The following is an 18,736-nucleotide window of genomic DNA, read 5'->3' on the forward strand; positions in this document are numbered from 1 at the left end:
AAAACGGCTTCCGGGTGGCGGGTGCACTTCCGGGTGCGCGGCGGTGTTGCCGGGTCGGGGGCGGTGGTGGCACCACTATGAGCACTATGTTCGCCGACACCCTCCTCATCGTGTTCATCTCCGTCTGCACCGCGCTGCTAGCCGAGGGTGAGCCGGGGAGGGTGCGCCGGGGAGGGCGCGGCTGTGTCCGGAGGGCGGCCGGCAGCTCCCTCGAGCGCTGGCAGGGAGCGGGTGAAGGGGCGGCATTGGGGGCCCTGGGGAGGGGGCGAAGAGCAGCGTAAAGGGGCTGTGAAACGGGGTTCGGTGGCTCGGGGTCACCTGAACCTCCTCACGGGCACCCGAGAGGACAGCAGTGAATCACCCCCGAACAGCTCTGACCTCTGGCGCAAAGCGGTGGGAATGGGGGTTGTTCCCTCCAGAAGGGGGGGAGGCTGTTGGAGGATGAAAGAGGACATAGTGGTTTTCCCCAGTAGATGTTGTGGGAAGGATGTGAAGAAGTCTCCTGACCTTGCAATGATGGTGGCTTAAGCTGCTTGAAAAGGTTGTTTATATTTGAATAGTTGAAATAGGGGCAGTTTTTTAAGGAAGTGTTGGATTGGTGCCTTTTGGGATAGTCACAGGTCAGAGGTCCCCTTTCTGGCATTGTGTGTATCCCCAAATCCCTTTTATCCATTCTGTCCTCAAATCTTCATCCCACAGCTGCAAAGCACCATCTCTGTGCATCCCAGGGCAGGGAGAATCCCCGGTGGAATCTGGCCTTCTAGGAGCCCTGGTGCATGGCTTTTGGGGTTACAAGGTTTGCACATCCTCTGCCTTTCACAGCATGAGGCTGTGCTGACTTCAGAAGTGTTTACAGGGTTCCTTTCTCTGCAGCTGGTGAGTCCAGGGACTCAGCAGCATGGCCCTGCTGTCAAACCAAAGCCAAAAAACCAAACAAGGTGCCAGAAGCTTTGTGTAGGGGCTGACAGTGAAGTGCTCACAAACCAGTGGTTCTGCACTTGTGGCACAACTGGGTTTTGTTATGTTTAAATGCAAGGATTTAGACTAGAGAATCTCTCGAGGTCTCTTCTAGCCTAAAACCTAATTTGTGTTTCCAAAATGTGATGCTACTTACAGAGAGGTCCTAGTAGGAGAAGAAATTATTCTTCAGGCCTTAGTTAGGTGTGGAAATGTAGAGCACACAGATGTTTATTGCCTTAATCAACCTGTAATTTTAAAGTGAGCAACAGCTTGTTGGGCATGAAGAAACTGAAGCTGGTAATGAACTGGGCATGAACTGAAACTGAAGATGTTTATTGTAGAGTTTATTTTGTACATAGTTTATCAATAAAAGTAAAAACCAAAAAGTTTTTTTAGTTTAAATCTGTAGCTCATTTCATAGTTTATTTTACAGTTCCATTTTACATGGAACTTGGGAAGGGGATTTGAAGGAAAGGGGATGGTACAGCTTGCTGGTGCTCTGTGCTCCCTTGGTTGTGTTATAACGGAGTTTTATAGATATAAAGTTTAATTTATGCATATGGATTTGCTCACTAATATCAGTATTATTGCAGGAGGTTTTTTCTTACCTCGTTACTGGCTGAGTGTTTATTTCAGGTATAACTTGGGTGCTGGTTTATCGGACAGACAAATACAAGAGATTAAAGGCTGAAGTGGAAAAGCAGAGCAAGAAATGTAAGTACTCATCAGAGGCTTGTTTATGTCCTTAATTCTGGTCCTTTACTGGAGGAAGCTCAGCCAAAGACCTTTTGCCTTGTCTAAATGACCCCTCCTGTCAATGGAGGACAGGAGGGAGTAAGAGATTGGTACTGGCATCTTTTTTTCTGAACATGAGTAGCCAGTGTCTGAAATAAATGCCTGAAATATCTTCAAAGGTGCAATTTCCATCTTTCAGGGGTGAAGAGGAGAATTTGAGGCCTGTAGGAAGAGGGAACTGGGGTTGAATAATGAATATCATGAGAGGAAAGCATTTTATGTAAAGATTAAAAATGGTGATTAATGGTGGGGAATGAGTAAAGACAAAGCCATCATAGAAAGGTCTGAGCAATCAGCTGATGTAAAAACAAATTATCCTAATGTAAACTGGAAGCAAATAGAACTGATTAGGAAATAAGTCCCAGGTTCATTCCATAGAGAGGAGGTCCGAGAGGTCTGGGAGGGGGTAAACAAAGGATGAGGGAAGAAGGGAAAAAGGAGCTGAGGATGAGCAGTCAGAAGATCTGCATCAAATATTAAGAGAAATGGTAAACAGGGGGGAGCATGGAGTGTTTAAATGGACCTGTCTGTATCAGAAGCCAAGTTGCAGAGGAGAAATTCTGGCTTTTTAAACTCAACTGTGTACACCCTACCCAAGTTACAGCAGTAAGAGACAGCACACGACAACTGGGGCCAAAATAGACCTAGTTTTACCTTAGAAGTGTTTCATTGTGGTGTCAGTGCTTTTTAATGCTTGAGAGAACAATATTATCACATTTTGCTCTTACTAGCCCATCTTATTCCAGCCTTCCTCTGGGCAATATAAACTGAGGAGCTGAAGTATAGTCATGTTTGTGTTACAGCTCCGACATTAGGGGCTTTTGTCACCACAGCAGTAGCAGATGGGGATTGCATCTCTGCCTGCCTCAGTTGAATCCCACTTGTCCTAGGTGTAGGATAGAATTAGCCCCAGAAGAGCAAGTTAGAGAAGGAGTTGAAACCCAGCTGCAAACTTAGTGTCCTCTCTTGTTTGTGCTGTTAAATTCTGAGAGCAGTTAGCAGGGCTTAATCTCTAGGCCTAATGATTGCTGTAAGAGTTTAATGCTGTTTGCTTTTATAGCTCTCCAGGTATCTAGGCTATCATTTGTGAAGGGAATGATGTGAGGTTCATGCATCTCAATTAGTTTCTGATCTCCTTGTTTGATTCCTCACCCCCAACAAAAAAAAAGGTAAAGCTGAATAAAGAGTCAGTAAAAATTCAGCTTTGCTTTTTTCCATTCCCCTCTTGTGCTGAGGACAGCTGGCTGACCTGAGGGCTTACAACTTGCCAAGTGGACCACTTGAACCCCACCTTTCAACTGTTATCTAACACATCTGAAACAGGAAAAAACACATTTAAGATCTTCAGGCTCTCCCGTGAGAGTCGTTTGGCAAAAACAAAGGGGCTGAGCAGTGTGCTTGAGCAGTGTGCTTGAGCAGACATTGTTACTCCTTAGTTTCATCTCTTCCTGTCCTCTCCTTCCTAGGCAGAGGCTCAGCATTGTCTGAGGCCGATGTAGGGATTGTTCTGGGTAAATGTGGGGGTAAACTTGCAAGGCTGAAGGCTGTCCCTGGAATTTCTGATGTGTTGACATTAAGGTTCCCACGGACAGGCTTTAGAGACTGCCCAACAGTCCTAAGGAAATTGGAGTTGGGAGTTCCTCGTGGTTGGCATAAGGCTTAATAGCATTGTTTAGAGCTGGGGCCATGGGGTTATGTGGACCAGGGAGGATGGACTGATCAGGTTTCCCCATCTGGATTTGGCATAAGGAAGGTTTTGGAGACAGTGTTCTGTGAGCACTGGGTGCATTGTGTCATCTGGACACCTCTCTCCAGTATTCCCAAGGGACACAAGCTCCCTGTTTTCCTCACTGTGCTAGCCTGCCCACAAGAGATATTCATGTTCTTTGGGAAAAGCAATTGTGTCTCATTCCATTGCCATGGGGGGGGTGATGTTTAGGTGACTTGTCTGGGCTGGTGTGATTTTCTGAGCAGTTGTGACTGACACACGGGCATTTTGTAAGGCAGCACTACAGATCCTGGTGTGGCTTGGAAGGTTGGCTGTCTTCATTTCCTCTGTGAAATCAGGGCTGGAGGGTTTGTGTTGAGCTATTACTTCATGAGGGAGGGGAGCCCTAGCACTCAGGTGTCTGTGAGCTAACGATGAGCCAAGGCTCTTTGCTGGTAGAGTAGATATGGTACATGCAGTTTGCATAAATGTAAAGAGTTTAAAGTAAAAAAAGGCTGCTATCTGTTGTTAGACCAGGGTCATGCTTCATTATCCTTGCTTCTTGGAGTACTCTTGTTATAGGTCTTGATGAAAAATGTCTCTTGCTTCCTGAAAAAGCCCTTTTTGCTGTCTCAGAACCTCATTTGCAGCTGAGCAGCACATTTACTGTGTTCCCAGTTCCCTGTGCTGGCTCTGTTAGCCTGGTTTGCTGCAGTGGTGGTTGGTTGCAGGTGCTTGGTGCATGTCTGATTTGGGGTTTTAGTACCTTTGAACTTAGGCTCCTACTTTAAAATATTGGAAATACTTCAGTACTAATTAATTGAAGAGTGGAGAGGCTGTGGCTGACTGCTTGGACAGCATTTCCCTTGAGAGTGCCTGCCTGTGAAGAAGGGATGTATGAGAACACAGGCTTTCCTGTATTCTGCTTCCCACTGCAGATAATTGGGAACAGAGCTTGCCACAAAGCTCTTTTCATTCCACTTGCTGAATCAAAAGTACTGTTTAATACTAATGACAAATCAGCAAGGGTCAGTTGAGCCAAAATTGTCCCCAGACTGCTCAGTCCACAATGTAATGGGCTCTTGACAGAGTTCAAAATTAACCCTTTAAATATGTTTGTATCTTATCCAGGGTTTTGAATTTTTTTTTTTATTACAGTTTTTAAGTGATTGGTGTAATCAGCCTGGGTAGTTGATAATTTCTTGATTCTGAATATGTTCTTAGTCATACTTAGCTGTTTTTTGTGCCCCTGTTCTGCAAAGGAATTAATTACTTAATGTTTGGTGTGTGGAAAAGGAGTGGTGGTATCACTGTGCAGAAATGATGGAATATCTTTTCATTTTGCAGTGGAAAAGAAGAAGGAAACGATAACTGAATCAGCAGGCCGACAGCAGAAAAAGAAGATAGGTAAGAATGGTGCCTCAAAAATGGTGGGAAGTTGAGAAACTGATGGAAGTGATTATCTTTTCCTTCCTTTCAAGGCTATTTATTCATTTGCCTTACTCTGCCAAGGCCAGAGATACCCAGCTTCCTGGTGGTTTTGATCAAATGGGCAGATCACTGAGAGGAGCAGCACCTCTTGCTGAGCTCCCTGATTTTTTTCTCCCATTTTAGCCTTGATATCCATGGGTGTTACTAATTCTAGATGTCAAAGCTCTTTGCTGCAGTGCACTGGCAGCTTGCAGTAACTATAGGAACTCTTATTTTGGATCTTTTTTTTCCCCTTCATTTGAACACTTCAGAGTTGAAGGTGTTCATGTTAACTGTAACTGTGCTTAGATTAATTTCAAGTTTGATTAATTAGTTTTTCTCAATTTTAGGCAGTGATTTATTTTTCTATTCTTTTTCATTGTCTGCAAGCTGAATTCTTTCTGGGTTAGGGTAACTCTTTAAGTACTGAACTAAGCAAGAACAATGTAAAGAGATGTCTAAAGGAACATGTGTTTTAGGAAGTTCTGCTATCTGCAGGACTCACAACATGCAGCAAAGCTCAGTTAAATTATTACAGAGATCATGTCAGGAACAGTTCTGAGAGCTCCTGGGAGTTGGTTTCCTCATTCCTCTGTAACACCAGGTAGCTGGATTAGTCATTTGATTCGTACAAAGCTTGGGAATTATAAACACATCTTCAAACAGTTCTTCCTAGGTAGAAAACCTGCTGTCATTAGATTCCTGAAGGGACATGAGCCAAAATGTTTCCTCTTGTGCATTTCAGTTCTTAATCTTGACTAATCCCTGCGTGGGATGAACACTGCTTGATGGATAAGGCAACTTTGAAAGTGATCATATGTAACAACTACAGATAACATTAAATAAAAGAAGTGTGACAATGACTTTTTTGCAGGGCACCATCCAAGCTGTGTTCCTAGCAGACAGTATTTTACTTGTGCTTGGATTAAACCAATAAACAGTAGAATCTGAGGACTTCAGATGCTCCACCAATTTTTATACACTGAAATAATCTTGTTTTGCAGATGAAAAAGCACAAAGGGACAGAGATCAGAACTTAGGAAGTGACCACTGATTTTGTTTGCTGTGATGCTTGCTGGCCAAGCCTAAGATTCTGACACTGATTTTTTTTTTTTTTCCTTTACTAGTGCTGTGTAACTTGAGTATTCATTTGTGCTCAGGCAAAGATGAATTCTTGGTGTTTCTGAAAAATCAGATCCTAAATGTCACACTGGACTTCAAGAAAATGACTCACAGCTGTTAAATGGTTTTGAAATCTCTGATCTCAGTAACTTACTGGATGTCAAATCATTCTGCAAGATGGGCCATTGTTGTCACAGCAAATCTACTTGTGCTGGAGTTCTTCCAAGTTCTACCATTTTAGTTAACAAAAAGTAAATATTGAACTGAGGCTTTATGGATAAGTAACAGCTGTGATACAGACCTACCTCAGTTGCTATCTGTTCGGTGCATAGAGTAAGACAGAAGGTGTGTGGATGATATTACTTGGTTTCATAAGGGTTGAATCATGCATGTGCACAAGGAGGTGGGGGAAGGTTACTTGGGAAAGCTTACTTTGGTGTTTCCTACTTGCAAAACTTTATTTTTAACAGTAAAATGAACCAGTTGTCACACTGTGTCTAAATCATCTTTGACACTGCTGGAACAGGACACCTTTAGCCATTGGTGTAGCCTTCTCTTATTTCAGTTTAAGGAGCTATTTTGTTAGCTTACACCTTGCTACTGCTCTCTCTGTCCATGTGCCTTTGGAAGAAAAAATAGTGACAATCCCAGGAGCCCACATGAGTGCTGGATGGACAGCAAAACAAAACAAAAACCTCAGTCCTGGCAAATCTGTATCCCTGTATCCTCATGGTTTGTGTTCCAATGACCAGAATAAGATGATTTTGGATGCCAGGGAGCTGCTTATTAACTCAGTCCTCTTTCTCTGTGCCTTTACCCAGCTGTAAAGTACCCAGCAAAGTACTTAACAGGTTGTTTATGTATGTGCTGGGCGGGAACAGGCCATTTATATAAAGTTGGTAGATCACCCAGAATATGTTCATTTTGAACCTGTAGAAATAGGTGAGAGATAGGTCAGGTATATTGGGCAATCAGGGCTGTGTTCTTTCCTCTATGTAACCTTTAGCCCACCTAAATAGATGGCTAGTTATGCAACAGAGGGGAAAAAACAAGTATTTGTGCCAAATGTGATTCCTGAAGAGCTGGCCTGTGGTTGCTGAAATATCCCAAGACAAAACTTTCCACCTGGATCAGGAAGCAGGTGTCTGGAAGGTTTGTATTTAGGAGCAAATGGAAATAGCAAAGAGAGTTCTAAGAAATTGGGTAGGGATGTTGCTATTGCTTTTAGTAACACTGACTATGAGTCCCTGTGCTTAGCAGGGACTTGGGAGAGCATTGTGGAGCTTCTGAGCTGTGGGCCTCTTGTACTGGAACTTCAGTGGGGATCTCTTGAAACTCCCATGCTGGATAGCCCTTGGCAGTCCTTCTGCATCCTCCCCTCTTCACTCATGCTGTTATTTGGATATTCCTTCATTATTCACATCCTTACTTCAGCTGGCTGTTGCTTCCCAGCCCTGGCTGCCCCTCTGGATCCTCAGTCTGAGAGGAGCACAAGGAATGATGGGGGTGTGGGACAGGACAGGTGAGAGATAGCGGGTAATACTGAAGGCCAGAGCAGCCCTCCAATGAGGGACACGGAAAAGGCCTGCTTGAAAATCTGAGTATCTTTGAAGTCTGTGGTGATTTAAGGACAGACTAAATTTCCAATGAAAGTATTTTCTGCAAAGCACAGTAATACACTCATTACTGAATTTCATGTAGGAAATCTCTTTCCTCTTTGGAGAATCTCCTAGATGTGAGAAGGGCGCAAAATTCATTGCTAAGACCAGGAGGATGTTGGTGTTGCTGAGATGCAGCTCCCAGCTCTGTGCATGGTTTTCGCTTTTGAGACCTCCAAAAGGAAATCCTTACTTAATCAATGTATTTATGATGGTGTGCAGCAAATTGATTACTGCTCCATTTGGGAACTGTGGTAGAGGGGCACTGTCTCTATTTCCTGGCAGCAGTGCTCATGCTCCTGTGTAAGTTGGTTGATTTAGCTAATCTGACATTGGGTGCATTTCTTTCAAAAGTGCTGAATGTGTGATTCCAGCTGCCCCCTCTCTTTGTGCCTGACTTACTGCATGTTGCTGTGGTGGAGAAGCAGTTGGCTACGTACAGTTTCTCACTTTCTACTGTCTGGCAAAGAGAGCTGGAGTTGATTTTGGAAGTGTTGTTTGTTTGGAGAGCCAAAGAGGTTAAGTTTTCCTGGAAATGAGAACACTTTGGTTTCTAGGTTGACATAACTGATTATAACAGTTGTTTTTGTCTTTCCAGAGAGACAAGAAGAGAAACTGAAGAATAACAACAGGGACTTGTCAATGGTATGAAAATTTAAAGCCAGTTCCCAGCTGCTGAAGATTTCAGTCAGTTTTCCAACAGAAGGACTTTGCTCACTTGGCAGACATAGCTGCTTTTCCTCTGGAAAGGTCCTTCTGGATTTTCTCTAATAACTACAGATTTTAGTATGAGCCACAGAGTTCTCCAGCAGTTACTGCCTCATCTCATGCCAAACCTTAGCTATTTTCATCTTTATAAGTCTCCATTATGTTTTTCACAGAATTAATTTTTGTGGCTTCCTATAACTCTGGTCATTGTAATGATTCCCTGCTGGGGATCCCCTGGGAATCCCCCTGATGGGTTTATAGGTTTAAGGAAAAAATAAAACCAGCCTGTGCAAGGTAACGGGACAATTCTTGAGCACTTTTTGGTTTTGGATTCCTGAAGCAGCACTTTACATCAGTGGGCCACACTGTGGCTGCCTTTGTACCCAGCTGTTGACTTCTCTTTGGGACTTCTCCAGTCACTTTTACAACCCCTCTGTCTCCTGGGTCATCCTTTTTCCCTCTTGGTTTCATGATCTGTACAAAGACTGTTTTTAAGGGTGTGAGGTCATAATACCTCAGTGTGGGCCTGTTGTTTTGATTATCTCTGACCTTTCTGCTTGCAGGTTAGGATGAAATCCATGTTTGCAATTGGCTTCTGCTTCACTGCCTTGATGGGAATGTTTAACTCCATGTAAGTATCGACTTCCTGGATTTTTTTCTTACATATTTATGGTGAATATATTTTCCATCTTCCCTTCATCACTTGAAGTGTTAAGAGTGACATTGTCCAGCCAAGAACCATAAATAAATAAATGGATCCATGTTTCATATGAAGATGTGGTGGTTTGGTCATCCCATGCACATTCTGCTCAAGAGGGAACACTGGGTACTGAACACAACCAAATGGAACAAATTGCATTCAGTCTGGATACAGCTTTAATATCCTTTCTGCATGGGAACATCCTGATTAGGGCAAGTTTGGTACATCTCAGGCAAACATCTTCAGTCTTCAGCTGCTTTGGCTTTGCTGTAATGGTATGACCAAAGAATGCTCTTGCAGACAAAATTGGGTCAGCTCTCTTGCCCTTAGAAATAAGCTGTAATTGCAGAGTTTGTTGTTGCCTTACTTGAGGTAATCACAGTCCAGATATAAACAGGTCCAGGCATGGGCTCCAAGCTTCATTTGCTTTAAAAGTGACCTGGGATAGGTGTAGTTTAAAAAACCAAACAGATAAGAAACCCCAAACTGGTTTGCACAGTTATAGACAGCTTTGTTTCAGATATGCAAATCTGAAAGGCTGTGCTTGGTTTTTAAAACTTGATTCACTTGAAATATGAACTGTTGGCAGTTAAATCTGAAGATGATATGAATATTATTAGCATAACCTTTAGGAGGCTGCTTGATATCTGGGCAATATACTTGCCCTGCAAACAGAAATTTACATTCTTGGGCACCAAAGCCTTTGGCCTCTGTGCTGGCAGTCCCCAGGATACTGTCAATTGTTATTTCACTGGAGATCTGTGGGTGGATAAATTGCAAACATGGGGTAACATAGTAACAGAAGTGCCACTGTGTAGATCATTTATTTATTCAGCTTAGACTTCAGCACTGAGCATTCTGAGCAGAGCAACCCAGCACTGGAGGACTTTAAAATTTTGGTACAGTCTTGAGTCACTGACGTCTCAGTTCACTGCAGTCCTGAGCAGCGCTGGAGGTGCATTGTGAGCAGCAAGGTGTCTGAGGGGGCATTTGTAGTGCTGCCCTTGAGGCCTCCAAGTGCTTACCTTGCTCTTTGGATACAATACAAGCACCAGCACCTGCCCCTAAAGCAAACTGAAAAACAAACTAAAAATGTTTTACCCCACTGTGCCCACTTTCCTAGAGGGGGAAGAGGCAGTTGTTCTGAGTATTCTGTGACTAACAAGTGTTACAGAACTGTAAGTTTGTTAAGAACTTTAGGAAGGAGTTGATTTGGATTAAATTCTATATGGCTCCTCCTTCCTTAGATATTAACTTTAAAAAAAAGAAGAAACCAATAAACTCTATTAAGTTTATTTGTCTTGTTCTTCTTTTGAGGATTCCTGCCCACAGAGACCATGCTACTGAACAGAGAATGGATGTGAACCTTTGGGCTTATCTTTCATTTAACTGCCTCTTTTCTTTAGAGGGAATCTGAGCAGCAGGAGTATCCAGAGAGCTCTCTGATTGAGCTTTCTTGCCAATAGCTGAGGCTATGGAATTAAAATCTAAAGATTTGGCTGTGTGGCCTTCAGGGCTAGATAATTAAAAATTTGTTCTTGGTCTCAGTCCAAAGTAGGCAATGAATCTGCATCAAATGGCAGCTTTGGTGGGTGGTACCTGCCCTGTCTGAAGCTGGCAGAATGGCTGGTGCTGGTTCTCCTCTACTGTCCAGTCTCTTGACATAGTGTGAAGAGCAGCTGCTTGTTGCTCACTTAAGGATTCAGGAGGTTCCTAGGCTCCCTCTGGGAAGCTACTCCTGTTTGGGGTATCTATGGAGGCACTGTGGGTGTGGTAGGAAAACGAGGAAAAGGGTGGCTGACATCTGCAATGGCTGTAGCCACATTTGCTGCTTTTCCTTCACTTGAATGAGTTCATGGCTTCTGGGAAAAAAGGAGTAGGAATTGTGTGGAAGCAGCATGATGTGCCACGCTTTGGATAGGTATTTTGCAGATGCTGCTACTCTGGCTGAGCATCTCACTATTGCCAAGTGCCACCTTAGCCAAAATGGAAATCACTGGGATGATCTGCTGTCATTCCTGGAGTGTTGGTAGTAACGGGGCAGCAGGTTGGACCGTGCTGGAAGGATAGGGACGTGTCAGCAAGGCTGGTTTAAACCCAAGGAGCAGAGTGCTGTGCCCAAGACAAACAGCTGAGTGACTTGTGGCTTAAAAGATTCATTATGACAGTGAGATCTGCAGCAGCAGTGGCCTTCAAGCCACTATGGATTTCTCCCAGGCGAGGACTTGCCTTCTATGTGTCTCAATTTTCTCTGGCTGCATTGCCAGGAACTTCTTAATGCAATCACTTCTCTGCCTTACACTAAGAGTTGTACATTCCAGTACCTCTTCATAACTGTGAAAACCTGCTGGAATTAAAAGCAGGTACCTCAGGGTGCTACTGCTGAAGTACTTGTCATTCTCACAGCAGGAATAACGCAGAATTTTAAGCCACTGGGGGATGTTCCAGGGAGATAAACATCCGTTTCAAGCTCTTTTGCCAAACTGCCTGTGAGATGTAAACAAAGCTGGCGTGTGTTTGAGCCGTGGCTGTGTGACTGCATCTCCACAGGAAAGAAGGCTCATTTAGGATCTCTTGAAACAAGAAACACCTGTTTGAAAATTAGCACACGCAGAGAAAATAGCATCCAAATATGCACATGCTGATGAGGCATCACACACATCTACATCAAAAGATTGGGTCGACTGTCTGGCTTGGGGGAGAAATCTTTGCAAACTGGCCAAAATTCACACTCTGCCCAATGCCCTGGAATGTGGACCTGGAGGGATTCCAGGAGCAGGACATGCTGCTAGGAATATGCAGTATCATCCTGCCTCTGCACTGCCTTCATTTCCAGAGCTAATGCAGAGAAAATGGGAATATTAAGTGTTCTGCTGCTGGCTCTCTTGTGCATCCTGAGGAGCACAGCTGCTCCAGGGAAGGAAAAGGTGTCTGATTTACGCTCTGCTTAAAAAATGCTGTTTTGCTTGAGCAAAGGGTCTGTCTGGTTGCAGTAACTGCAATACAGCAGGGTGACAGTCGTTCATCTTTTATTGAAGTGCTGACTGTGGTCTGGGAGGTGATCTGCTAAATCTGACTTTGAAATAAAATGCACCAGAAAATTGCAAAACACCAAGATTTCATGAACCAGCAGCTTATCCAGTTGATCACTTAAATCACTAGGAAACACTTTGATTGTGGGAAGACTGTTCCTGAGGGAATCCTACCCTGTGGATGGTTGAGTGTGGATGGCTTGGAGAGAGAGATGTCTTTATCCTCCCTGGTGTAGTCTATGGAGAGGGGCTGGAGAAGGCAGCAAGGTTTTTTAGCCTTCCATGTGGTCTTACCTGCTCTGGTGGCCTGTTGAAGATGCTCACTTGTTCTTTCTGTATCCAAAAGCTCTTTTGCTGTCTCCAGTGGTGATCCAGTGCTCTCTTTTTCAGATTTGATGGCCGAGTGGTGGCAAAGCTTCCGTTTATCCCCCTCTCGTACATCCAAGGTCTCTCCCACCGCAACCTCCTGGGTGAGGATTACACTGACTGCTCCTTCATCTTCCTCTACATTCTCTGCACTATGTCAATCAGACAGGTGAGTACACTTTCCCTGGAGCAGGAAAAGCACACCCCCATCCAGGACGAGGAGTATTGCATGTATAATCTTGGATCTGTTTGTGGTTTCTTTGTCTTCATTTCTGTGCCTCATATTCAAAGCAATTCTGGGTGGGATCTTTAAAACAGTCGCTGTCCTGGACAGGCTTGGAAGACTTGGCTCTGGAGACATGCACCAGGGCTCTAGGACAGAGTTGGCAGAAATGGATTCCTGACTTGTGTGATAACTTTGTGGATTGCCATACCAAGAGATTGTCTCCATCAGAAGCTGATCTAAATCCTACTTCTTAGTAATTACAACTTTTACAGCAATATGTGCATCTTTACAAACAGCAGCATCTTAAGGGGAAACTTCCTAGGTGGCTTGCAGCTCTATAAAAGTTTCATCAGTCCATAAAGTTGCTAGAAAAGTGAGGAAAGAGTTAAAGCTCCTCTTTTGGGTTTGTCCTTCCTGTTTTTGCTGGATGCCTGATTTTTTTTCAGAGTCTTAAGAACTGTACCTTTGGTGTCAAGTCTCTCCCAGCATTAGGGACGTGACACAGAGAGGGGGTCTGGTATGGTAAGCTGAGAGTGTGCTCCACAGAGCTCTCCAGCAAAGCTCCATAGTCCTGTCTTTTGGAAGAGGGTGAGGATATCAGTGAGGATAAGGGATCCGTTCAGGAAGGTTCACTGGCAGCTCAAATAGCAAGAATGTCTGGTGAGGACAAGAGGGCCTTCGCAGTGGAACAAGAAGTCTGTTTTGTTTTCCAGTTCCCCCTTGGGGGCTGGGGATAAGTTAATAGACTCTGGATGAATGCTGGTGCAACTAGCTGCAAATTACCTTCTCTTCTGTATTTGTATTTCCCTTTTCTTTGATTCACTTCCTGACTTCTTGCTGCTTTTCTCCTTGACCCACTTGTTGCTTTTCCTCAGGGGTGCCAAGGAATCTTAGACTAGGGGACTTAGAAAGATTAAAAGCAGATCACCAAAGGAAAGTGGTGTGTAATGCCAGAAGCTGGGGTGAGCTTGACAGAGCAGCTCCATAGCACAGAATTCCTTTAGTCACAAACTGCATGCTGGTGAGTGGAATTTTCCATAGCCCTTTGTATTGGGTACTTGTGCTGAAATGAATCCCAGTCTGGTCCTATGCAAAAGCAGATAATGAACTGTAGAATTATTTATGCTGAAAGGATCACCTGGAGGTTCATCTGGGCACTCCTTACTCCAAGCAGGCCAAGCTTCACCAAAGGACAGGCAGGGGCTTCTTTGCTCTGTTTGCTGCAAGACAGACTTTCACTTCGCAGTAACTAGAGCAGTGTTTGCTGCTTTGAAAGCACTGAGATATATTTAGCTCTTAGGATCACCTTCCAGAATTCCTGGGATGCTTTGGTCTGATGCTGTTCCTTCAGGCAATCTTGGCTGGTGCTGCTCTGTGTTACCTGTTACATGGAAAGTCCTTTCTTTTAAGTGTTGCAGATCATGATAGCAAATTAATTAGCAGTGGTAGCAAGATTTTTCTGCACCCATTGGGTTGATTGGGGGACTCTCTTGCTGAAAAATCCCTCAATTTTTTGTCCAAAAATATAATTCCTGTGGTTAGTTCAGGCATTTCCTGATGTTTTATATGGTGAAATAGCTGGGCAGCATGAACTGAGGGGCAGAAATGCCAAGCTCTTTGCAGTGGGTTGGTCTTTCCATTAAAATTCTGGGAAAAAATTGCCCTTGTGCTTGAGAGTTCCTGCTGATGTCCCTGTGGAAGAGGGGAGTGAGTTTATTGCTTTGGAGAAGGGTGTGAGACTGCAGTCTTCATAGTGCTGCCTTATCTACATGATCATGGTTAACAATTCCTGCACTTCTCCTGCTGTCAGGCAGCTCAGCTTCTTCCTCCTTACTACCTGGAGGGAAGGGCAGGGATATGTTAGTTTGCACAAGAGGTCAGAACTGAAGCTGTGATTGCTGCTGGCATCCTGCTCTTGGCTTTATTCCTATTTGAAAGAACCTAGGTGATAACAGCATTGGGAAGAGGACTTCGAAGCTGTGACAGGCCAGGGGGAGAGGGCAAGAAAGTAATTAAGGGCTTAAAATGGTGCCAAAGACTTGTACCTTAGTGCTTTCAATGACCTTGGAGGTGAAGGCTTTGTGATCCTTTGTATTTCACTGTGTGCAGAAGGGGAAATCTTGCCAGGTTGGCTTCAAAACAGGTGCTGGCCCAAGGGAGGACAACTGGTGTGGGAGTTGGTGTCTGGCTTCATGCTGCTGACAGAAGAGGAGAAGTGGAGGTATTTCAAAAATCAGGGAACAGGTTGTGAACAAAGCAAGGAGACCATAGTCCCTCAGTCTTTCCTTAAATCCTGGAGCTGCCTGGGAAACCATCAAAGACAAGGAAGAGAGATGTTCCTGTGGAGCTCAGAGGTAGAGCAGGAACTCCTGTGTGTATGAAAAACCAGCGACCTGGTGGGAAATGCAGGGGAGTCTGTGGGGGTGGGAGACTGCCTGGGCAGTGATTAAACTCACATTAGTGGGACAGGCAGGAGCAGCATCAGGGACTCTCTTCATGTGGGGATGATAAACTCTTCAAACACTGGGAAGCTTTGCTGCCTGTGACCTGGCCATCATCTCCGAAAATAGTCACCTCGCAGTGAGTAACTTCCTTTGCACTGTTCCCAGCTCTCCCTGGCACGTAAATCCTGTCCCCTAGTTCCTCCTGCCTTCCTGTTTGGAGAGAGGAGGGTTGCTGGGAGAGGCCTTCCAAGGGTCCTTGAGCTGTTGGGTTTCAGCTGGGAAAGTCTGCTGCTGGTCTGGGTGGGAGGTGCAGTGTCAGGGTTACATCCTCTGTCCCTGCTCCTGGTTCTGAGCTCCCAGCCTTCACCTGTGCTGTTTGGGAAGAGGGATATGCTGCTGTTGCTCGGGCTTTTGCTGCTCTTCACTTCCTTTTCACATGCATCTGAACTGTAGATTAGGCTGCTTCTCACTGAAATGTGTTCCCAGTGGGAGGGGGAGCCAGCAATTATCCCTACTGCCAGGATTGCATTTTCCTACAGAGCCTGGTCTTAGAGCAGGGAGCCACACTTGCTGCCTTGTCTGAGGTCCCTTGTGGATTTGAAGACAAAAGTAGGAGCAGCTCCTGTCCTTCCTGCTCTCATTTGAGGAAAGATCAGGAGAATTCAAATGAGGGATTTCGATCCTTAAATCTTACTCTTCCCTCCCTGCTCCTGAGGGTGATGGTCGTGCTTGTGTTGGAAGTAGACTCCGCAGATTTCCTTGTCCAACATGGCCCACAGCAGGTGGGATAAAGTTTCTGCTGGACCTTGACCCATCCCTGGTGTTTCCAGCTGTGTAGACTTCAGGATTGCTGTCCAGCAAAACTTGCTTTGGAGGTAGTGTGTGATGCTTTCTGCCTTCCAGAGCAGGGAGGGAGCCTGCATGGAAGGGTAATGCTGGACAATGTCGGTAGTCTGGAATTCAGACAGACAGACAGTCATCTCTCTTCCTCTTCAAGCAGTTGGAAGAAACTTTAGCACCCCAGTTCTCCTCTCTCTTCGTGCATAAAGGAGCAGGGAGGAGGCAGTGCACACTTTCTCGGTTCCATGGATCCCTGCTAGGATATCTGCTCCGCGGATGAGCCGGTAGGAAGCTGACAGGACACCAGTCCTGTCCTGGCTCTGCAGCACCCTCTGGTGTTGCTGGGTCTGTCCCTTGACTGCTCGTTTCCTCTTTCCTGTCCGTGTCTTGGTCAAAGAACCACTAAGAGGAACCACAGGATGGAGTTAATGCTCTCATACATATTCAGTTGCTGAACATCAACCAGTGGCTGGCTTTTGTATGCCATGGACTAAACCTGATGCAATTCCTCTTCATGTGTTCCTTATTTGTGGGCTGAAACCTTCCTTTTCATAATCTCCAGCTGGAATCAATCCTGATTTGATTTTATTTTATTTTAGCTACTGTGGAATTGAAAAATGATCTGGTTTTGTGGGGGGTTTTTTGTTGTTGTTGTTTTGGGGGGTTTTTTTGTGGTTTTTTTTGTTTGTTTGTTTGTTTTAGTTTATGCTCCTTCCATGATAAAGAAGTGCAAGAGCTCTGTGACCTTGCAGTCTGACCTATCCTGACAGTTTTTTTGGAGAGAATCCTCAGGTTTGAAGAGAATCCTCCTTCCTCCTTTTGTTGTCTCGATAGGCAGCAATCAGGTGGTGACACAAGGAGGACACAGTTGTTTTCTTCTTTCCCCTGCATCAGATGTCCATGTTTGCCAGCATTGCAGGAGCAGCATCTTGAGCTGGAGTTCCTTACAGTGAAAGATGAAGCTGAAAGAACTGATGGCTCTTTGTAGTTGCACTGTTGTGAAATTTAAAGGAAATTCAGAAAAATCAAAAAAAACGTTCAAATTTAAATATTCTACTGTGAGTTTTTGGCTTATGCCTGGCTCTGCCAATTAAATCTTCCCCTGTTTGTTGTTTTCCACTGAAACACCCTGCTTGGGAGGTCATTCCAATAGTCAGGTTTTGGGGTTTGCTCCATATGTCCTGTTATGCTGCATGTCTCCAGCGCCCCATTGTTCTGTGTGCAGCACTGGCATTCATGTTAATTCTGGGACTAAGCTCCTGACTTGCACTTGGCACTCACTGTGGTTGCCCTGCTGCTGCCCCAAATTCTGGCTGCATTAGGAGAGAGCCTTCCTTGCCAGCCTGCAGAGCCTCCAGCTCCCATGGCCACCACCAACAGCGCTTTTTGGAATTTGGGAAAACCAAGTGCTGTGGGGTCTGCCCTTGGGCAGGTGTTGGGAACCTGCACTGCAGTTAAATTGCAATGATACTGTATGTTAATCGTGTGTGTAAAGACAGCTGACTGTGGGGTGTGTAGTTGGAAATGGGAAAGAATCTTCATCCAAAATATGCATTTGCTGTTCAGAGGCTTTTGTTGCGGTGGGGAGGAATGGCCCAGCTCTCTCTTGTGGGTGGCTGTCTGGCTCCATGCTGAGCTGTTTTGAACATATAGGGAGAGAGGTTCATTATACAGTAGCCAGATGGATAGGACTATGTGGGTGACAACCTGACTCTGTTGAAACAAGTGGGGAGGTTTTACTTGTGCTACTGGAGAGAATCCAGAGACCACAAAGATGATTTGGGGTCTGGAACATCTCTAATGAGAAGAGACTAAAGAAGCTGGGCCTGTTTAGTCCAAAGAAAAGACTGAGAGGGGATCTCATTATATAAATATCTCAAAGGTGGGTTTTAAGAGGATAGTGCCAGACTCTTCAGTGGTGCCCAGCAACAGGATGAGGAGCAATGGCCATGAACTAAACAACAAGAAGTTCCACCTCAACATGAGGAAGAACTCCTTTACAATGAGGGTGGCAGAGCACTGGAACAGCTGCTCAGGGAGGGTGTGGAGTCTCCCTCTCTGGAGACATTCAAAACCTGCCTGGACACGTTCCTGTCACCTGCTCCAGGTGACCCTGCCTTGGCTGGGGAGGTTGGACTGGATGGTGTGCAGAAGTTCCTTCCAACCCCAGCTATTCTGTGAGCAGAGTTGGTATTCCTCTTTGTTTCCTTCACCATGGTGTGATGATATCCTGCTCTTTGTTGTTCTTGCAGAACATCCAGAAGATGCTTGGCCTTGCTCCTTCCCGGGCTGCAACCAAGCAGGCAGGAGGCTTTCTTGGCCCCCCACCCCAGGCAGGGAAGTTCTCCTGAAGCACAGCCCTCACAGAAAGCCTGACCAGTGCAACAAGACTGCCTTGGGGAGGTAACAAGTCGGAATTCTGCACCAGGCATCACCTGTCCAAAACCAGGCTCTGCAGTATTGAAATCATCATCCATTTGGAGTATTCCACCAGCAGTTGTTCGTTCATCCAACCAAGAAGCTTCTCTCGGAAGATAACGCGACCTTTGTTTCTGAGAAATAAACAGCATGGGCATGTTCATTTATGTTAACAATGTCTCTTAATTGGGTGGTGGAGGCTCCTGCGGGCCGCGGGATTAGCTGCCTCGCAGCTGGCACGCCCCGGGTGGGGCGGGCCTCGCGGCGCTGACGGTGAAAAGGCGTCGGT

At 45.1% G+C, this 18,736-nt stretch overlaps 1 protein-coding gene across 1 annotated transcript; it reads left to right on the top strand.

Annotated features, from left to right (window-relative positions):
* TMCO1 (transmembrane and coiled-coil domains 1) lies at positions 1-18,610 on the top strand. The gene is made up of 7 exons (XM_042029715.1): positions 1-147; positions 1,597-1,674; positions 4,811-4,870; positions 8,312-8,358; positions 8,985-9,052; positions 12,544-12,688; positions 18,282-18,610. The coding sequence occupies exons 1-7, from the start codon at positions 78-80 to the stop codon at positions 18,378-18,380; spliced, it is 567 nt and encodes a 188-aa protein (XP_041885649.1). The 5' UTR covers positions 1-77; the 3' UTR covers positions 18,381-18,610.
* Positions 18,611-18,736: the final 126 nt, after the last annotated feature.

This window comes from Corvus kubaryi, unplaced genomic scaffold (genome assembly GCF_017639235.1).
Source record: "Corvus kubaryi isolate FWS band 111438036 unplaced genomic scaffold, C.kubaryi_AGA036_p1.0 37334, whole genome shotgun sequence".
In the NCBI taxonomy this organism is placed as follows: Eukaryota; Metazoa; Chordata; class Aves; order Passeriformes; family Corvidae; genus Corvus; species Corvus kubaryi.